This window comes from Mesoplodon densirostris, chromosome 1 (genome assembly GCF_025265405.1).
Source record: "Mesoplodon densirostris isolate mMesDen1 chromosome 1, mMesDen1 primary haplotype, whole genome shotgun sequence".
NCBI classification, from domain to species: domain Eukaryota; kingdom Metazoa; phylum Chordata; class Mammalia; order Artiodactyla; family Ziphiidae; genus Mesoplodon; species Mesoplodon densirostris.
Window position 1 is genome coordinate 180,857,482 of NC_082661.1, and position 19,373 is coordinate 180,876,854.

The 19,373-nt window shown below is 38.7% G+C and overlaps 1 protein-coding gene across 5 annotated transcripts in view; it reads left to right on the forward strand.

Moving 5' to 3' along the window:
- Positions 1-19,373, forward strand: part of HERC4 (HECT and RLD domain containing E3 ubiquitin protein ligase 4) — a 136,239-nt gene that overhangs the window by 60,029 nt on the left and 56,837 nt on the right. For all 5 annotated transcript variants that reach the window (XM_060113139.1, XM_060113117.1, XM_060113109.1 and 2 more), the window contains one exon: positions 1,802-1,962. In XM_060113139.1, the coding sequence (XP_059969122.1) occupies positions 1,802-1,962 (161 nt within the window). The remainder of the gene's footprint in view (positions 1-1,801; positions 1,963-19,373) is intronic.

Below are 19,373 nucleotides of genomic sequence, written 5' to 3' on the forward strand. Positions count from 1 at the left end.
ATGCTAACCTTGGGTTATTCTCATGATGGTAGAGCAGAGTTCCAAAAGAGAGAGGGAAAGAGTGCAAAGCCACTGGTGAGGCATAGGCTCAGATCTGATGCACTGTCATTTCTGCTGCTTCTGCAAACCACAGGTCAGAGACCAGTTTTAAGACATGGAGAAATAGATTCACTATCTTGGTGGAAACACCTGCAGAAGTCATATTGTAAGGATAATGGGTATAGGGAAAAGAATAACTTGGGTCCTTTTTTTTTTTTTGCGGTACGCGGGCCTCTCACTGTTGTGGCCTCTCCCGTTGCAGAGCACAGGTTCCGGACGCACAGGCTCAGCGGCCATGGCTCACGGGCCTAGCCGCTCTGCGGCATGTGGGATCTTCCCGGACCGGGGCACAAACCTGTTTCCCCTGCATTGGCAGGCGGACTCTCAACCACTGCGCCACCAGGGAAGCCCCTTGGGTCCTTTTTATAAACAATATACCACAGATGGCAAAGGAGTTTGGAATAGGAGATGAGACCTAAGAACTGGTAGAGGCAGTAGTGAGGCCTGTGAAACCATCTCCTCCCAGTAAAGCTGCCTCATGGGAAGAGTTCACAATGCAATATTCTCTTGATAGTTTAAGGAGACTTTTCTGGCCTTGGCCTATTTTATGGTTTGGATCTCCCCTCAGAATTTGTAACCACAGGACTGCCCTAAAGTAGGTTTGGGGCTTGTCAGAGTAGTCCTGGGTGGGTGTGTATGTATTTATATTTCACAACATATTAAGGGTTTTAAATGAAGTAACTGGCTGGCTGTTTCGAAAAAAAGAACTAGAAATGGTATAAAACATAGTCATTAAAAGTTTAAATTCAGTGGATAGTTGAAACAGCAGGTTGGACACACTGCTAAAGAGAAAAATAATGACTTGAAAGATAAATCCAAGGAAATTACTCACAAGGGGTATGGATATTAAAGAGAAGTTAAAAGACTGGTTGGGTATGTTGGGAAGATAAAATGTTTGTCTAGTATTATCAAGAAGAGAATTGAATAAATGGGAGAGAGACAGTATTTGCAGAAATAACACTTAAGAATTTGTCAGACTTGATTGAAGCCATAAAACCTGAGATTGAAGAACACAAGGCCTGAGCTGGATAATCACCTTTAACCCATTCCTAAACATACAGTAGTGAAGCATCAGAAGGAGTTGGATAGGTTCACTGCTTAGTGGGATTTCTTTAGCTTCAGTTCCGTAATTTCTTAGGTTTGCAATCTCTAGAGGAGTCTGAGTGTGTATACATAGGGATAAATTTCTTTTGAAGAAAGGAAACTGTTTTTTTGAAGAAAGGAAATGTTGTTTTATTATGCAGTTTTATATATACCAATCTTCTGCCCAGTTCTTATGTTAAAACTTTTGAGTGATGCCCTGATGGTGGGCCCTCATAGACCACAGAGCCCTAAGCTAGAACCTGACAGAGAGGGAAGGCGGCTGGGGAGCTTTCTTGGATAGCATAGTTAGATGCTGCCTCTAGTGCTAAATCATATATTGTAAGGGATTCCAGTATATAGCTGGGCCTTTTTAAATTTGGACACTTGTGGGAATTTTCTGGAATATGCTTTATGCAGCCTGCCTGTGTGGTACAGAATTCATTCAGTATATAGAGTAAGGCTATTAAATATTTTGTACAGAAAATTTTAAAACTATAATGGTTTTATTAACTTACTTTTGAAGACAAAAATTATATCAGTAATATTTGCTATGCTTTTCTGAATGTAAATTGTTTGAAAGGTAACATTAAGTCTGAGGTTTTCTATCATTTTACTCTAGGCAGCACACTTCTGCTTTTGTTCCTTCATCAGGACGAATTTATTCTTTTGGACTTGGTGGTAATGGACAGCTAGGAACTGGTTCAACAAGCAACAGAAAAAGTCCTTTCACTGTGAAAGGAAATTGGTTCCCTTATAATGGACAGTGTCCACCAGATTTTGGTAAGTTCTTTTACATTAAAGCTTTGCTGCACACACTAAAATTATTGTTAAAATGTTGCTCTTAAAATATGAACTTTTCTATGTTTTAAATGAAAGGGTTACAAGATACATTGTTTGGTGAAAATAGCAAGATACAGAATACTGTATATGGTTGCTTAGTTTGTTTATATATATGCATAAGGAAACCCAGGATAAATAAAATAATGAAAGTCGGTTGGGCATATGGGAACTGAATGGTGACTGGATACCAGTGGGAGGGAAGTGTTTTTGTTTTTTATTTTTGATTATGGTAAAATACACATAATACAAAGTTTATGAACTTAACTATTTTTAAGTGCACAGTCAGTAGTGTTAAGTACATTCACATTGTTGTGTAACTACCTCCAGAGCGTTTTTGTCTTGCAAAACTAAAACTCTGTGTTCATTAAACAACAATTCTCCATTCACTCTTCCCACTAGCTGGCAACCATTCTGCATTCTGTCTCTGTGAATTTGACTTAGCTCTAAATATCTCATAAGTGGAATCATGCAGTATTTGTTTTTTTTGTGATTGGCTTGTTTTATAATCTTAGCATAATGTCCTTAAGGTTCATCCATGTTACAGCGTATAGACCACATTTTGTTTATCTGGAATTGCTGATGGACATTTGGATTGTTTCCACCTTTTGACTACTGTGAATAATGCTGCTATAAACATGGGTGTATAAATATCTCTCCAAGACCCTGCTTTCAATTCTTGGGGTATATACGAGACTTTAAAATTATATAACATTTTCTATTTATCTGAAATTTGAACATATGAATATATGTTCGAAATATTAAAATTTAAAATTTGCTTTTATATCCTTACTGCTTTAGCCAAATCTATATTTTTGTTTTCTGTTACTCTTTTAATAGATCTGGTTATCTTTTCAATGATACTAACTTACTACTTAAAGAATTTGAAATGTTCAGATGCTGTTTTCTCATTCACTTCTTTGACATGCTGCAACCAAAATGTACTTTTTAAAATATTTCCTTTACCATCCTAAACTGCACCTCAGAATTGTTTTCTCATTTATTTTATCTGTGTTTGATTGTCTTTGGGATTTTTCTCTGAGTTGTGGGACTTGAGTCAAGACTATTCTGTGATGAACCTACTATGAAGGTTGACATTTGAAAAGGTCCATCACTTTTTATTATGAATTACCTTTGAAGATACTTTCTTTTTTTTTTTTTTGGTAGCTTAAAGGATATCTTGGTTATACTTTTATTTAACAAAGGTCAGGATATGATACTATTTTTTTTCTTGTTTTTGTTTGATTTTGTGTTAGAATATGGCTTCGCTTTCTTCCAGTCACTCTTAGGTTTGGAACCTGCATTTATTTTAGTAGTATTGTTCTTTTTCTTATGTCCTTAGGAGCATGTTGGTGTTTCATCATACCAGTTTCTTCCACAAGGCACCATTAATAACCTAACAAAGAGATTTGTAATTTAAAGCAGCATGGATATTGTAAGGCATCATGTATTTCTGTTATACAGTTTAGTCACTTAGAGATGCATTCTGTTGCCTTTGTAACTGCATACCTTAAGATTATTTGCATTAAAGTGAGAAAGGGGGGCTTCCCTGGTGGCACAGTGGTTGAGAGTCCGCCTGCCGATGCAGGGGACACAGGTTCATGCCCCGGTCCGGGAGGATCCCACGTGCCGTGGAGCGGCTGGGCCTGTGAGCCATGGCCGCTGAGCCTGCGTGTCCGGAGCCTGTGCTCCGCAAAGGGAGAGGCCACAACAGTGAGAGGCCCGCGTACAGCAAAAAAAAAAAAAAAAAAAAAAAAAGTGGGAAAGGAAATGGAGTTCTAAAAGCAGTCATTTTTGCTACAATTTAGTTTCATTAAAAAATTGTTTATTCACAGTAGCCAAAAGGCATAAACAACTTATGTCCATCAACAGATGAATGGATAGAAAAGTATGGTATATACATGTAATTGAATATTAGCCATATACAGGAATGAAATTTTGATACATGCCACGGCATGGAAGAACCTTGAAAACGTGCTAAGTGAAAGAAGCCTGACCAAAAGGATGTATGTATGTATTGTATGTCTCCTCTTATATGAGGTACCTAGAACAAATTTATAGAGACAGAGAGAACACTGGTTTCCAGGGTCTGGAGGGAGGGGAGAATGAGGAGTTGTTTAATGGGTACAGATTTTCTGTTTGGGATGATAAAATGTACTGGAGGTGAATAATGGTGATAGTTGCACAACACTGTGAATTTGCTTGATGCCATGAATTAGCACTTTAAAATGGTTAAAACAGTAAATTTTCTGTTATGTATATCTTACCACTATTTTGTATATATAATATATATAATGGCTGATAATTATTTTGTACTATACTAAAGCTGTGTAGGATAGGAACTAATTAAATGTGAATTTAATTTACTCAGCCCCTCTAGAAGTTAAGTCCGTGACTCCCCACCATAAATCACATTGTTAGCATAAACTATCTGGTATGGCCTCAAGGCCACAGGTAAAAAATACACTCTTTTTTTTTTTTTTTTCCACACACACACATGCACACACAGTATTTTTATTTTTACAAGAGATAAATAAACTGACACCAAGCATTGTAAATGGATGACCACAACAAAAGCAACAATGATTGCAGTTACCAAACACGAAACACACTCATACTATGTCATAATATTGACATTCAGTCCAGTAATCCTCCACTGTATCAGGTCCTTTACTTTGCAGTGAAAATTGTTTTGTATATTTTTTGCCTCTGAGTCCATGTGGGATTTATTTTATTTTATTTTTTTTAATTATTATTATTATTTTTATTCAAACAAAGTCACAAAAATTGTAATCATCCTCATCAGTTCACTCAGTCCCATGTAATTAATTTTTTTTTTCATCTTGATCTTTTGTTAGCACTTCTGTGAATTCATCAGTTTTCCGTTAGAGTTCTGAAAATGCTTATTCATTCAGTTCATCAGTATGGTCAGTTACCAGAAACCTGTACTTGTCAGAGTCTTTTCCATGAATTCCTTGAAGATGAAACCCTTTTATAGGAATGTTTTTGCAAAAGCATCAGAGTACACCCAGAACTGTCTATAAATGACAAAAGACTTAAAAATGACCATGGTTAAAGATTTGATGAAAGTTCATAATAATGCAATTGACAAGGAAATTTAGTTATTTCTGAGATATACATTTAAAGTAATAACTAGAATTATGACTTATAACATTATACCAGAACATATAAGAATTTTAGAAATTTCATGTAATGTCTGAAACATTTATATTAACATATTTCCATACAAATAACCCAAAGAAAGTTTAGTATTAGTTGGTTTTTTTTTGTTTGTTTGTTTTTTATACTGCAGGTTCTTATTAGTCATCAATTTTATACACATCAGTGTATACATGTCAATCCCAATCACCCAGTTCAGCACACCACCATCCCCATCCCACTGCGGTTTTCCCTCCTTGGTGTCCATACGTTTGTTCTCTACATCTGTGTCTCAACTTCTGCCCTGCAAACTGGTTCATCTGTACCATTTTTCTAGGTTCCACATACATGTGTTAATATATGATATTTGTTTTTCTCTTTCTGACTTACTTCACTCTGTATGACAGTCTCTAGGTCCATCCACGTCTCAATGACTTAATTTCTTAATGACTCAATTTCGTTCCTTTTTATGGCTGAGTAATATTACATTGTATGTATGTACCACAACTTCTTTATCCACTCGTCTGTTGATGGGCATTTAGGTTGCTTCCATGACCTGGCTATTGTAAATAGTGCTGCAATGAACATTGGGGTGCATGTATCTTTTTGAATTATGGTTTTCTCTGGGTATATGCCCAGTAGTGGGATTGCTGGATCATATGGTAATTCTGTTTTTAGTTTTTTAAGGAACCTCCATACCATTCTCCTTAGTGGCTGTATCAATTTACATTCCCACTAACAGTGCAAGAGGGTTCCCTTTTCTCCAGACCCTCTCCAGCATTTGTTGTTTGTAGATTTTAGGATGATGCCCATTCTAACTGGTGTGAGGTGATACCTCATTGTAGTTTTGATTTGCATTTCTCTAATAATTAGTGATGTTGAGCAGCTTTTCATGTGCTTCTTGGCCATCTGTATGTCTTTGGAGAAATGTCTATTTAGGTCTTCTGCCCATTTTTGGATTGGGTTGTTTGTTTCTTTAATATTGAGCTGCATGAGCTGTTTATATATTTTGGAGATTAGTCCTTTGTCCATTGATTCGTTTGCGAATATTTTCTCCCATTCTGAGGGTTGTCTTTTTGTCTTGTTTATGGTTTCCTTTGCTGTGCAGAAGCTTTGAAGTTTCATTAGGGCCCATTTGTTTATTTTTGTTTTTATTTCCATTACTCTAGGAGGTGGATCAAAAAAGATCTTGCTGTGGTTTATGTCAAAGAGTGTTCTTCCTATGTTTTCCTCCAAGAGTTTTATAGTGTCTGGTCTTACATTTAGGTCTCTAATCCATTTTGAGTTTATTTTTGTGCATGGTGTTAGGGAGTGTTCTAATTTCATTCTTTGACATGTAGCTGTCCAGTTTTCCCAGCACCACTTACCGAAGAGACTGTCTTTTCTCCATTGTATATCCTTGCCTCCTTTGTCATAGATTAGTTGACCATAGGTGCGTGGATTTATCTCTGGGCTTTCTATCTTGTTCCATTGATCTATGTTTCTGTTTTTGTGCCAGTACCATATTGTCTTGATTACTGTAGCTTTGTAGTATAGTCTGAAGTCAGGGAGTCTGATTCCTCCAGCTCCGTTTTTTTCCCTGAAGACTGCTTTGGCTATTCGGGGTCTATAAGAAGACACTCTTAACAGGATATGCCCAAGACTTTGAGACTCTCTCCTTGGAACTAGGCAAAGGGCAAACCTTTCTTTCTTTTTTTTTTTTTTGCGGTATGTGGCCTCTCACTGTTGTGGCCTCTCCCGTTGCAGAGCACAGGCTCGGGACGCGCAGGCTCAGCAGCCATGGCTCATGGGCCTAGCCACTCCGCAGCATGTGGGATCCTCCTGGACCGGGGCATGAACCCACGTCCCCTGCATCGGCAGGTGGACTCACAACCACTGCGCCACCAGGGAAGCCCCAAACCTTTCTTTAGAATGTGTATAGTATTAGTGTATAGGACAACTGTATTAGTTTGCTAATATAATAAACTGTATTAGTTTGCTGCTATAATAAAACATCACAAACTCAGTTGCTTGAACAATACAAATTTATTGACTCAGTTGTGAAGGCTAGAAGTCCAAGATCAAGGTGTTGGCAGTGTTGCTTCCTTCTGAGGGCTATAAGAGAGAATCTGTTCCATATGTCTCTCCTAGCTTTTGGTGGTTTGCTGGCAGTCTTTGGTATTCCTTGGCTGGTACATCTCTGCCTTCATCCTCCCATGGCATTCTCTCTATGTGCCTATCTGTGTCCAAATTTCGCCCTTTTATAAGGACACCAGTCATTTTGTATTAGTGGTCCACCCTACTCAAATATAACTTCAACTTACATAATTACATCTGCAGTGACCCTATTTCTGAAGGAGGTCATTTTCTGAGGGTACTAGGGATTAGGACTTCAACATATGAATTTTGGGGGAGCACAGTTCATCACATGACAACATCCCAGACCTGACAAGTTTTAATCTTCTACTGCGCCAGAGGCATCATAAGCATTGGCTCCATAAGTACAACCAACTTTATTCTTTAAGATGACTTGTCATATCTAATTCAATAGCCACCGTTCTTAATATGACATTTCAGGTAAGTTCTTGGTTACATAATTGATTTGCTCAATCAGTTATGAAAGAAGTACAAACTAGTGAGAAGGGGAACATATTCTTACTGAACCCATGCAGATAGCAACATTACTATTAAAAGAATAGAAACCTATTAAATTTGAATTCTCATTGAATTCTGGGGATCAGCAAGAATCAGATAAAATGTTTTTAGTTGACATAACATTATATTTGTTTCATGTGTATAGCATAACAATTTGATATTTGTATATATTGCAAATGATCACCACAATAAGTCTAGTTAACATCTGTCACCATCGTTAAAAAATTTTTTCTTGTTATGAAACTAAGATTTACTCTCAGCAACTTTCTAATTTGCAGTACAGTATTAACTGTAGTCACCATACTGTACATTTCAGTCCCATGATTTAGTTATTTTATAACTGGAAGTTTGTGCCTTTTGACTCCCTTCATCCATTTTACCTGGCCCCCATTCCCAGCCACCTCTGGCAACCACTAATCTGTTCTCCGTATCTATGAGCTTGGTTTCGGTTTGTTGTTGTTGTTTGTTTTTTAGATTCCACATGTAAGTGAGATCATACAGTATTTGTCTTTCTTTCTGACTTATTCCACTTAGCATAATGCCCTCTAGGAATCATGTGTGTTGTCACAAATGGCAAGATTTCCTTCTTTTTTATGGCTAAATAATATTCCACTGTATATAGATTTGTATGTATGTGTGTATATACATGTGTGTATGTATACACTTACACACACACAAACACACACCCCATGTTTTCTTTATCCATTCATCCATCAGTGGAAACTTAGGTTGCTTCCATACCTTGGCTATTGTAAATAATGCTAAAATGAACATGGTGGTGCATACATCTTTTCAAATTAGTGTTTTTGTTTTACCCAGAAGTGGAATTGCTAGATCATATGGTAGTTCTGTTTCTAATATTTTGAAGAACCCCCATACTGTTTCCATAGTGGCTGCACCAATTTATATTCCCACTGACAGTGCAAGAGGGTTCTCTTTTCTCCACATGTTCACCAACACTTGTTATTTCTTGTCTTTTTGATAATAGCCAGTCTAACAACTGTGAGTTGATATCTCATGGTGATTTGCATTTCCCTGATGATCAGTGATGTTGAGCATCTTTTCATGTGCCTGTAGGCCATCTATCTGTATGTCTTCTTTGGAAAAATGTCTATTCAGCTCTTCTGCCTATTTTTTTAAACCAGGCTGTTTGTTTTTTGATGTTGAGTTACATGAGCTGTTTATATATTTTGGATATTAACCCCTTATCGGTCGTATCATTTGCAAATATTTCCTGCCAATCAGTAGGTTGTCTTTTTGTTTTGTCACTGATTTCCTTAGCTGTGCAAAAGCTTTTAAGTCTAATTAGGTCCCATTTGTTTATTTTTGCTTTTGTTTCCTTTGCCTTAGGAGACAGATCCAAAAAACTATTGCTACGATTTATGTCAAAGAGTGATCTGCCTGTTTTCTTCTAGGAGTTTTATGGTTTCTGGTCTTACATTTTGGTCTTTAATCCATGTTGATGGTTTCCTTTGCTGTGCAGAAGCTTTTTAGTGTGATGTAGTCCTACTTGTTTATTTTTGCTTTTGATACTTTTACTTTTGGTGCTAAATCCAAAAAATCATCCTCAAGACTGATGTCAGGGAGCTTACTGCCTATGTTTTCTTCTAGGAGTTTTATGATTTAGGTCATATATTCAAGTCTTTAGTCCATTTTGAGTTAGTTCCTTTTTTAATAAATTTATTTTTATTATCATTTTTGGCTGTGTCAGGTCTTCGAATGCTGTGTGCAGGCTTTCTCTAGTTGTGGCAAGCGGGGCTACTCTTCGTTGTGGTGCGCGGGCTTCTCGTTGCAGTGGCTTCTTTTGTTGCGGAGCACGGGCTCTAGGTGCGTGGGCTTCAGTAGTTGTGGCTTGCAGGCTCAGTAGTTGTGGCGCACGGGCTTAGTTGCTCCGCAGCATGTGGGATCTTCCTGGACCAGGGCTTGAATCCATGTCCCCTGCATTGGCAGGCGTATTCTTTTTTTTTTTTTTTTTTTTTTTTTTTGCGGTACGCGGGCCTCTCACTGTCGTGGCCTCTCCCATTGCGGAGCACAGGCTCCAGACGTGCAGGCTCAGCGGCCATGGCTCACAGGCCCAACCACTCCGCAGCATGTGGGATCCTCCCAGACTGGGGCACGAACCCGTGTCCTCTGCATCGGCAGGCGGACTCTCAACCACTGCACCACCAGGGAGGCCCTGGCAGGTGTATTCTTAACTGCTGTGCTACCAGGGAAGTCCTTGAGTTAGTTTTTGTGTATGGTGTAAGATAATGGTCCAGTTTAATTCTTTGGCATGTGGCTGTCCAATTTTCCCAGCACTATTCATTGAAAAGACTGTCCTTTTCCCACTGTGTATTCTTAGCTTCTTTGTCTTAACTAAATTGATCATATATGCATTGGTTTATTTCTGGGCTCTGTATTCTGTTCTATTGATCTATGTCTGTTTTTAATGCTAATACCATACTGTTTGGATTACTGTAGTGTTGTAATATAGTTCAACCCTGCCCTCACTCTTGGTTGTCTCTCAAATCTTTGTTAATGTCCAAACAGTCTATATTATTTTTAGCGGCTCTCAGTTAGTTGAGAATGTGCCAAAACCTGTCAGTGTCCCAAAGGGGAGAATTTCAGCAATACCTAGATTCAGGCTGATTGAGGCCAGACCCTCAGGCAGTGGCTTTTAAGTATGCAAATGTATATCATCCTGTGGGACTGCAAGGGAAAGTCACACTGCTGCCAGAACTAGGCAACCTAGAGGTGTCCCTTGGGTGGCAGCTGTGAAAATCAGGGCACCAGCTAAGGGTACAAACTCCTTTCCAGGAGATATTGGCAAGTTAAAGCAAGGTAGGGGAGAGCGCAAAGATGGCATCCACCAGCTTTCGTCCCCAAAGATCACCTCAGTAGGTTGCTAGAGGTGTAGAAACCTTAGGTCAAAGCTCCAGGACAAGCAGATAGGCCTTTTTCACAGAAAACTGGGGTATGTTTCTGTTTGTTGTTTGTGCTGTGCACTGGGGGTGGTAGCCAACCAAAAACTGTCTCTCCAGTTGTTACAGTCCCATGAGACCCAGGATACAAGCCCAGCTGTCCACCAGAACCAGGCAATCAAGGGGCATCAGTTAGGTGGCAGCCACAAAAATGGGGACACCAGATGGGAATACGAGGTCCCCTGTGGAAGAAATGGATGTTCTGGAGTGCAGCAGAGGGATGGTGCAAAGATAAGACCCTCCTTCTGAGATCTCTGAGAGGATTACAACAGGCCCTTTTTTTTTTTTTTTTTTTGCAGTACGAGGGCCTCTCCCTGTTGTGGCCTCTCCCGTTGCGGAGCACAGGCTCCGGACGCGCAGGCTCAGCGGCCATGGCTCACGGGCCCAGCCGCTCCGCGGCATGTGGGCTCTTCCCAGACCGGGGCACGAACCCGTGTCCCCTGCATCGGCAGGCGGACTGTCAACCACTGCGCCACCAGGGAAGCCCCCTACAACAGGCCCTTTGATGTGGGTTTAATTAGAAGCCTGCCTCTTAGGCCAAAGCTGTATTAGATAAACTAATAATCCTCTTCTACAGAAAGATTGGGCACCTCAGTCTGTTGCCTCTTGCTGTGCCCTGGGGTGATAGTCAGTTAAGAACTCTTTGTCCATTGGTTTTAGTCCTGTGGGACCCTTGAGCATAATCCCCCGCTGGCCCCCAGAGTCAGGTGATCTAGAGGTGTGCCCTGAATGACAGCTGCAAAAATCAGGGCCTCAGAAGAGGATATAAGCTCCTTTCCGGGAGATACTGGCAAGCTGAAGGGAGAAGAGAAATGTTTTTTTAACATTTCATTTCAGCGTACCAAAGCAGAGTTTACAAAATTGATGTGAATTAGATTACTTTAGAAGAAGGAGAAATGGCTCCCTATAAGGGAGATCCAGAAAACAGAAAATTAAAGCAAAGTTAAACATTATGGATCTTGGATTGTCAGTTTCATAAAACTGCTTATCAGCTTAAAAAAATATATGAGAAATCCTAATTTAGTCCACTGGTGTCTTTTGAAAGTTCTCTAAGCCATGTCTCCTCAGAAGCCTGTACCCAAGTGTCTATTCTTTGACGTATAAGTGGTTTCAAATACCAGGTACAGTCCTTTTCACAGGGCTCTGAGAGTATCCTTCTTTGTTGAAGGTACAAACTCTGGCCTGTAGCTTATAGGAAGGCCTCACACAAGCATCAGAATAAAACAAAAACTAGTCAATAGATGACAGAGGCTTAAAATGACTATGGCTTATTTATTATTGATAATTGTCAAGTGGAAAGATATGACGAGGGTTTATAATAAGTATAAATACAGTTGACAAGGAAATTTGGTTGTTTCTGTGACATGGAGAACACATTAGAGGCATGTTTTGGAGATACTGTGATTTGGTTCCAGAATACCACAATAAAGTGAGTCAGATAAAATTTTTGGTTTCTTGGTACATGTAAAAGTCATGTTTACACTATTCTGTGGTGTATTAAGTGTGCAGTAGCATTATTTCTTTAAAAAATATACATATTATATCTTAATTAAAAATACTTTATTACTAAAAAATGCTAACAATCATCTGACAACACAAATCATCAATTGCCACAAATCAGCAATTTGTAAAAACCACAATATCTGTGAAGCACAATAAAGTGAGTTATGCCTGTATTCCAAAAAGGTTTTTAAACAAGAATGTTTATAAAGATGATGATTAAGCCTATTCTCAAAGAAGTCAGTGATTCCTTATATCTGATTTATGAATATGAATGAGTATAACTTTTTACAGTTGAAAAAAATCTTGAGATATAATATGATAATCCTGAGACCTAGTGTACCAGGAATAACACCAGGAATATCAAGTAAAGAGATTCAGTAAGTCAGGGATCAAGTTTAGACATCTATATTTTTATAAAACGCCATTTGAAAATCACTGGCCTAGAAGATGATAGATGTGAATAAAATAAAGGTTCAATAATAACTGAAACTGGGGGGAAAAAACCTGAAATTAGGACAGACAGCACTGTACTGCCAGAACTCTTATAAATACAGGAAAACTTGACAGAACTATTTCATAAGAGTTTTTTTTTTTTTTTTTTTTTTTTTGCGGTACGCGGGCCTCTCACCGTTGTGGCCTCTCCCGTTGCCGAGCACAGGCTCCGGACGCGCAGGCTCAGCAGCCATGGCTCACGGGCCCAGCCACTCCACGGCATGTGGGATCTTCCCGGACCGGGACATGATCCGGTGTCCCCTGCATCGGCAGGCAGACTCTCAACCACTGTGCCACCAGGGAAGCCCCTTCATAAGAGTTTTGAATAATGTTTCCCTTCATATTTAAACATATGGAAAACAAGGACATTGATGAACCTCCATGGACTTCTCATAAAACACTTTTTGAAATATATTAATTTTTGAAATTTTTATATTATATTTACCATATAAATTATAAAATTTTATAGTAATTACGTTTTTGAAATATCTTTATTAATTTAGAGGTGAAATATTTATATTAATTACTTTTACCACATAAATTTAACCTAGGGAAGGTTAAGTGTCTTCTGATTTGACGACTCTTCCCATGCAACTCTTATAATAGTAACACATCAAATAAACTTAATTATTTCTAGCATCTCTACTTATACATTGAAAGGACAAATCATTGTGATTCTCCATAGCCTCTCTGGGAAATCTCAAAGATATTTTCACTAACACATAGAAGGTATCTTGGAAGTTTTATTTTCCTAAGTTTAGGATCTGATTCGGCGAAGTGTGTTAGTTTGCTAGGGCTGCCATAACAAAACACCTCAGACTGGGTGGCTTAAACCGCAGAAGTTTATTTTCTCACAGTTCCGGAAGCTAGAAGTCTAAGATCACTCTATGTCAGCAGGTTTGGTTTCTTCTGAAGCCTTGGCTTGCAAATGGCTACCTTCTTGCTGTGTCCTCATGTGACCTTTTCTCTGTGTGTGTGCTGGTGTCTCTTCCTGTTCTTATAAGGACAGCAGGCATACTGGATTAGGGCCCCACCCTAACAGCCTCATTTTATCTTAATCACCTCTCTAAAGGTCCTATCTCCAAATACAGTCATATTCCGAGGTACTGAGTTTTACAGCTTCAACATATGAACTTGGGGGCGGGGGTGGACACAGTTCAGCCCATAACAGGAAGACAAAAATCAAAAAAGTTGTGAGAGGAGATTGGAACACTTTATTAAAAGATGTAACCTTTGATGCTTGAGAAATAATACTTGGTTACCTATTTTACTGAAGTGACAATAAAACATTTCAAAATAAATGTAAATGGTAATGTGATTGAAAAGAACTTTAGCTTATTCATAAGTGAGGAGTCTTTGTTCTTTTTTTTCCACTTAAATAATGAAAAACAAATAAAATCAACATCAAGTATAGAAAATTATTCTAGTAAGACACAGAATTTTTGCTCTTTGGCAGATTACACAAAAGTAAAAAATAACATAGGTGAAGGCATGGGAGCACACCCTTCAAAATTGAGTGAACTTTGCTAAGATTTTAACATATTGTATAACTTCTTTCAGAATCAAGTATAAACCAAGGAAAATAAAATTCACTTACCATGTTGTGTCTTCAGTTATGTTCTTCTGTATTGTGGAACAAGCTGATAGTTGCTCAGGGACAGCGGTATTGTCTCATAGGGCTCATGAGGTCAAAATGACTTTCATGTTAGTACTGTTATCTGTTAACATGCAGTGCCTTTGTTCTCGTTCATTTTCAGATAAGTCTATGAGTATTTTTAAAATTTCTTAATTTTCAATTCTGATGTGGTATGTATTAGTGCTTTTAAGCCCTTTGGGGTCCTGAATAAGTCCTAAGAGTGTAAAGGGATTCAGAGATCATCAAAAAACGACTTCTTTTCCTTGTAAGTCAAAGGCACATACATAGTTGTATCTCTGTCAGTATTGCTCCTAAATAGAAGTACACTTTACAGAATTGTAAATAGCTCAAACACATCATTTAGGTAGATAAGTTTCTGAAGAGTGCCCTAATCAAGACTCAGTAAATGGCGGGGGTGGGGGTGGGGGAGGGTGCATGGGCAGGGGAGCCTATTTCAAAATTTTCTGGTTTTCCTGACAGTGTATTTTGTAGAGAATAAGGAGGTGAACTAGCCCTCCTAGATATGACAACATATACTATAAAACTGTAACAGTTAAATCAGATTATTGGTGTAAATATAGACTTTTTTTTGTGTTTTTTAATTTATTATTTGGCTGCGCTGGGTCTTCATTACTGCCCGTGGGCTTTCTCTAGTTGCGGTGAGTGGGGGCTACTCTTTGTTGTGGTGCGCGGGCTTCTCGTTGCGGTGGCTTCTCTTGTTGCGGAGCATGGGCTCTAGGTGCACGGGCTTCAGTAGTTGTGGCATGTGGGCTCAGTAGTTGTGGCTCGCGGACTGTAGAGCACAGGCTCAGTAGTTGTGGCACACGGGCTTAGTTGCTCTGTGGCATGTGGGATCTTCACGGACCAGGAACCCGTGTCCCCTGCATTGGCAGGAGGATTCTTGACCACTGCACCACCAGGGAAGTCCCTAGACATTTAGATTATTATAGCTTAGTGGAAATCCAAGGGTGGGAGGGGAATCCATGTATTGCCATTATTGTTGGATTGGCCAGAAAGTTCGTTCGGTTTCCCGTAAGCTGGCTCTAGTAACACTTAGTTGTCTTTTACTTCATTTGAAACAATTTTGTTAGATTGTATTATGACAGCTGTCATATCAGTGTGCATTAAAAAAAGACTTATCAAAATTGTTGAATTTTTGTGTAGCCATTTTAATATTGAAGATGGAAGAAAAAAGTAACTTTTTTTGGCATATTATGCTTTATTATTTCAAGAATGGTAAAAACGCAACTGAAACGCAAAGAAAAGATTTGTGCAGTATATGGAGAAGGTGCTGGGACTGATCGAACATGTCAGAAGTGGTTTGTGAAGTTTTATGCTGGAGATTTCTTGCTGGACGATGCTTCACGGTCCGGTAGACCAGTTGAAGTTGATAGCGGTAAAATTGAGACATTAATTGAGAACAGTCAACGTTATACCATTCAGGAGATAGCCAACATACTCAAAATATCCAAATCAAGCATCAAAAATCATTTGCACCAGCTTGGTTATGTTAATTGCTTTGGTGTTTGGGTTTCACGTAAGTTAAGTGAAAAAAAACCTTCTTGACCTTATTTCTGCATGCAGTTCTCTCCTTAAGCGTGATGAAAACATTACATTTTTAAAACAAATTGTGATGGGTGATGAAAAATGGACACTGTACAATAATGTGGAACAGAAGAGATCATGGGGCAAACGAAATGAACCACCACCAACCACACCAAAGGCCGGTCTTCAAAGAAGGGATGTTGTGGATATGGTGGGATTGGAAGGGAGTCCTCTATTATGAGCTCCTTCTGGAAAACCAAACGATTAATTCCAGCAAGTACTGCTGCCAGTTAGACCAACTGAAAGCAGCACTTCACAAAAAGTATCCGGAATTAGTCAACAGAAAATGCATAATCTTCCTTCAGGATAACACAGGATAATGCACATGTTTCTTTGATGACCAGGCAAAAACTGTTACAGCTTGGCTGGGAAGTTCTGATTCATCCGCTGTATTCAACAGACATTGCACCTTCGGATATCCATTTATTTCGGTCTTTACAAAATTCTTTTAATGGAAAATGTTTCAATTCCCTGGTAGACTGTAAATGGCACCTGGAACAGTTCTTTGATCAAAAAGATAAAAGGTTTTGGGAAGATGGAATTATGAAGTTGCCTGAAAAATGGCAGATGGTAGTGGAACAAAATGGTGAATATGTTGTTAAAGTTCTTGGTGAAAATGAAAAATGTGTCTTTTATTTTTACTTAGAAACCGAAGGAACTTTTTGGCCAACCCAATATATAGGTTTTGTTCAAACTCCAGTTGATTGGCAGTGGCTCTTGGAGTTATAGGAAGGACTATACGAAGTGGAAGTTATGAGAAGGACTTTGAGAACACTTTCGGGCTGGAGGAGAGTGCCAAAGTTGTTTATTGTAGCATGTTATATAGGTAGAAGAGGTATAGTGTCTCTTCATAACTTTAAAACAGGGCATCACTAATATGTGGAGAAGGGGAAAGAATTACTCAACACATGAAAATTGGGAGGAAAATGTCAGTTTAGACCCTAACCTAACAGTATACACTAAAATAAATTATAGATGGATTAAAGTTAAATGTAAAAGAGTTCTTAAGACAAGAAAATAATTCTGTAATTTGAGGATGGGAAAAACCTTTCTTACCATTATGGCAGTGAAAGTCACCATTAAGAAAGAGAGCAACTTCCCTGGTGGTCCAGTGGCTAAGACTCCACGCTCCCAACACAGGGGGCCCGGGTTCGATCCCTGGTCAGGGAACTAGATCCCACATGCTGCAGTGAAGATCCTACATGCCGCAACTAAGACCCAATGCAGCCAAATAAATAAATAAATATTTTTTAAAAAGAAAGCCACTTCCTCTTTAAAAAAAAAAAGAATGAGATAAATACATTTGATTTAATGGAAAAAGAAACTTGTGAGTCAAAATTAAATAATTATTTAGAAAAAATATTTGTAACGAATATAACCTGAGGTTAGTAGCCTGAATATCCAAAATGCTCATACATATTGGTGTAAAAAACAGTAAGACACCCAATAAATGAATAAGACAAACATTTAGACATGTAATAGATAAAGGAAGTTAATGGAAATTCCCATTGAGGAAATCCACGTTACTAAGAAACATGTAAAAATTATAATCAAATAAATGCAAATTCAAAAAGCCAGATGATAGTAAATAAATGGAAGAGAACAGCATTAGTCTTTCCTATTACAGGTTAATGAACTATGTGGTAGACAGGGGGAAGCTAATGATCCAACCACAAGATGAGAAAGTAATATTAGTGTATCATTTTCAACCCACAGTGAATTAATGGTCTAAGCATTGGGCATCAATGGTTACTAACATCACAAAAAGGAACCCAACTACACATTATGTGCTTACTGATGGAAGAAAAGCCCCTTCCACCACCATGTAATAGTTTTGTCAAAATAATTGGCTAATTGGGGCTTCCCTGGTGGCACAGTGGTTGAGAATCTGCCTGCTAGTGCAGGGAACACGGGTTTGAACCCTGGTCTGGGAGGATCCCACATGCCGCAGAGCAACTAGTCCCATTAGCCACAACTACTGAGCCTGCACGTCTGGAGCCTGTGCTCCGCAACAAGAGAGGCCGCGACAGTGAGAGGCCCGCGCGCCGCGATGAAGCGTGTCCCCTGCTTGCCACAACTAGAGAAAAGCCCTCGCACAAACGAAGACCCAACAGAGCAAAAAGAAATAAATTAATTAATAAACTCCTACCCCCAACATCATCTTTTTAAAAAATTGACTAATTAATCTAATTAAATCCTCTCTAGATCCAACTACCAATTTATAGGAAATACAGAAGACAGAAATGTTAGGAGAATCCTTGAGGAGATAATCAGCAAAATCCAATCTGCAGGAAGCTGTGTAGGACAAATGACTAGGTTTCACAGACTTTTTTACAGTAGTAATTAAAAGGAAATTAAGGAGAATAATTTTTGGTGCCCTACTCACAGCCCCCAGAAACCCATTCATGTACTATAGATTAGGCGTCCGTGTACTTGATGATTATTTAAAGAAGACAGAATCACCTTTTAGGAACAAACGAATAACATCCTGCTAAATCTTCTGAGGAAGTGCATGACTTCATGTAGACTTGTGAGGATGGTGTAGAGAAAAGATTTTAAGTTGAATGATTGGTTTATTTAATGTTTTAGATTTACCCTTTTAATCTGTTCTTAAAAATTTTTGGCATTAGAGCAGTCTTGTTGTGGAAAATGTGGTGATATTAATGTTCTGATCTCTGAAGCTCTTATTATTAGTATTTTCTAAGCTAGATAAATTTTCATATTATATATTCATATTAAATATTTACTGAGTTCTTTTACAAATAAAACATTGTGCTTGGTAGTAGGGAATGATGAAGAAAATTAAGATGTGGTTCCTTCCTTAAGAATTTATAATTCTTTAGCAGTGGTGGTCACAAATAATACAAGGTGAAGAAGGATTAGTCAACTGGGCTTCCCTAGTGGTGCAGTGGTTAAGAATCCACCTACCAATGCAGGGGACACGGGTTCAAGCCCTGGTCCGGGAAGATCCCACATGCTGCGGAGCAACTAAGCCTGCGCACCACAACTGCTGAGCCCGCGCTCTAGAGTCTGCAAGCCACAACTACTGAGCCTGTGTGCCACAACTACTGAAGCCTGCACACCTAAAGCCTGTGCTCCACAGCAAGGGAAGCCACTGCAATGAGAAGCCCGCACACCGCAGTGAAGATTAGCCCCTGCTCCCCGCAACTAGAGAAAGCCCATGCACAGCAACGAAGACCCAACGCAGCCAAAAATAATTAAATTAATTAAATAAATTTATTTAAAAAAAAGAATTAGTCAACTAAAGAGTGGGGAGTCAGCAGTAGGAACACAGAAGTGGATTATATTTGGAAATAACTAGCCTTAAGTTACATTGTGGAGCTATGGTGTTTTGGTATATGATA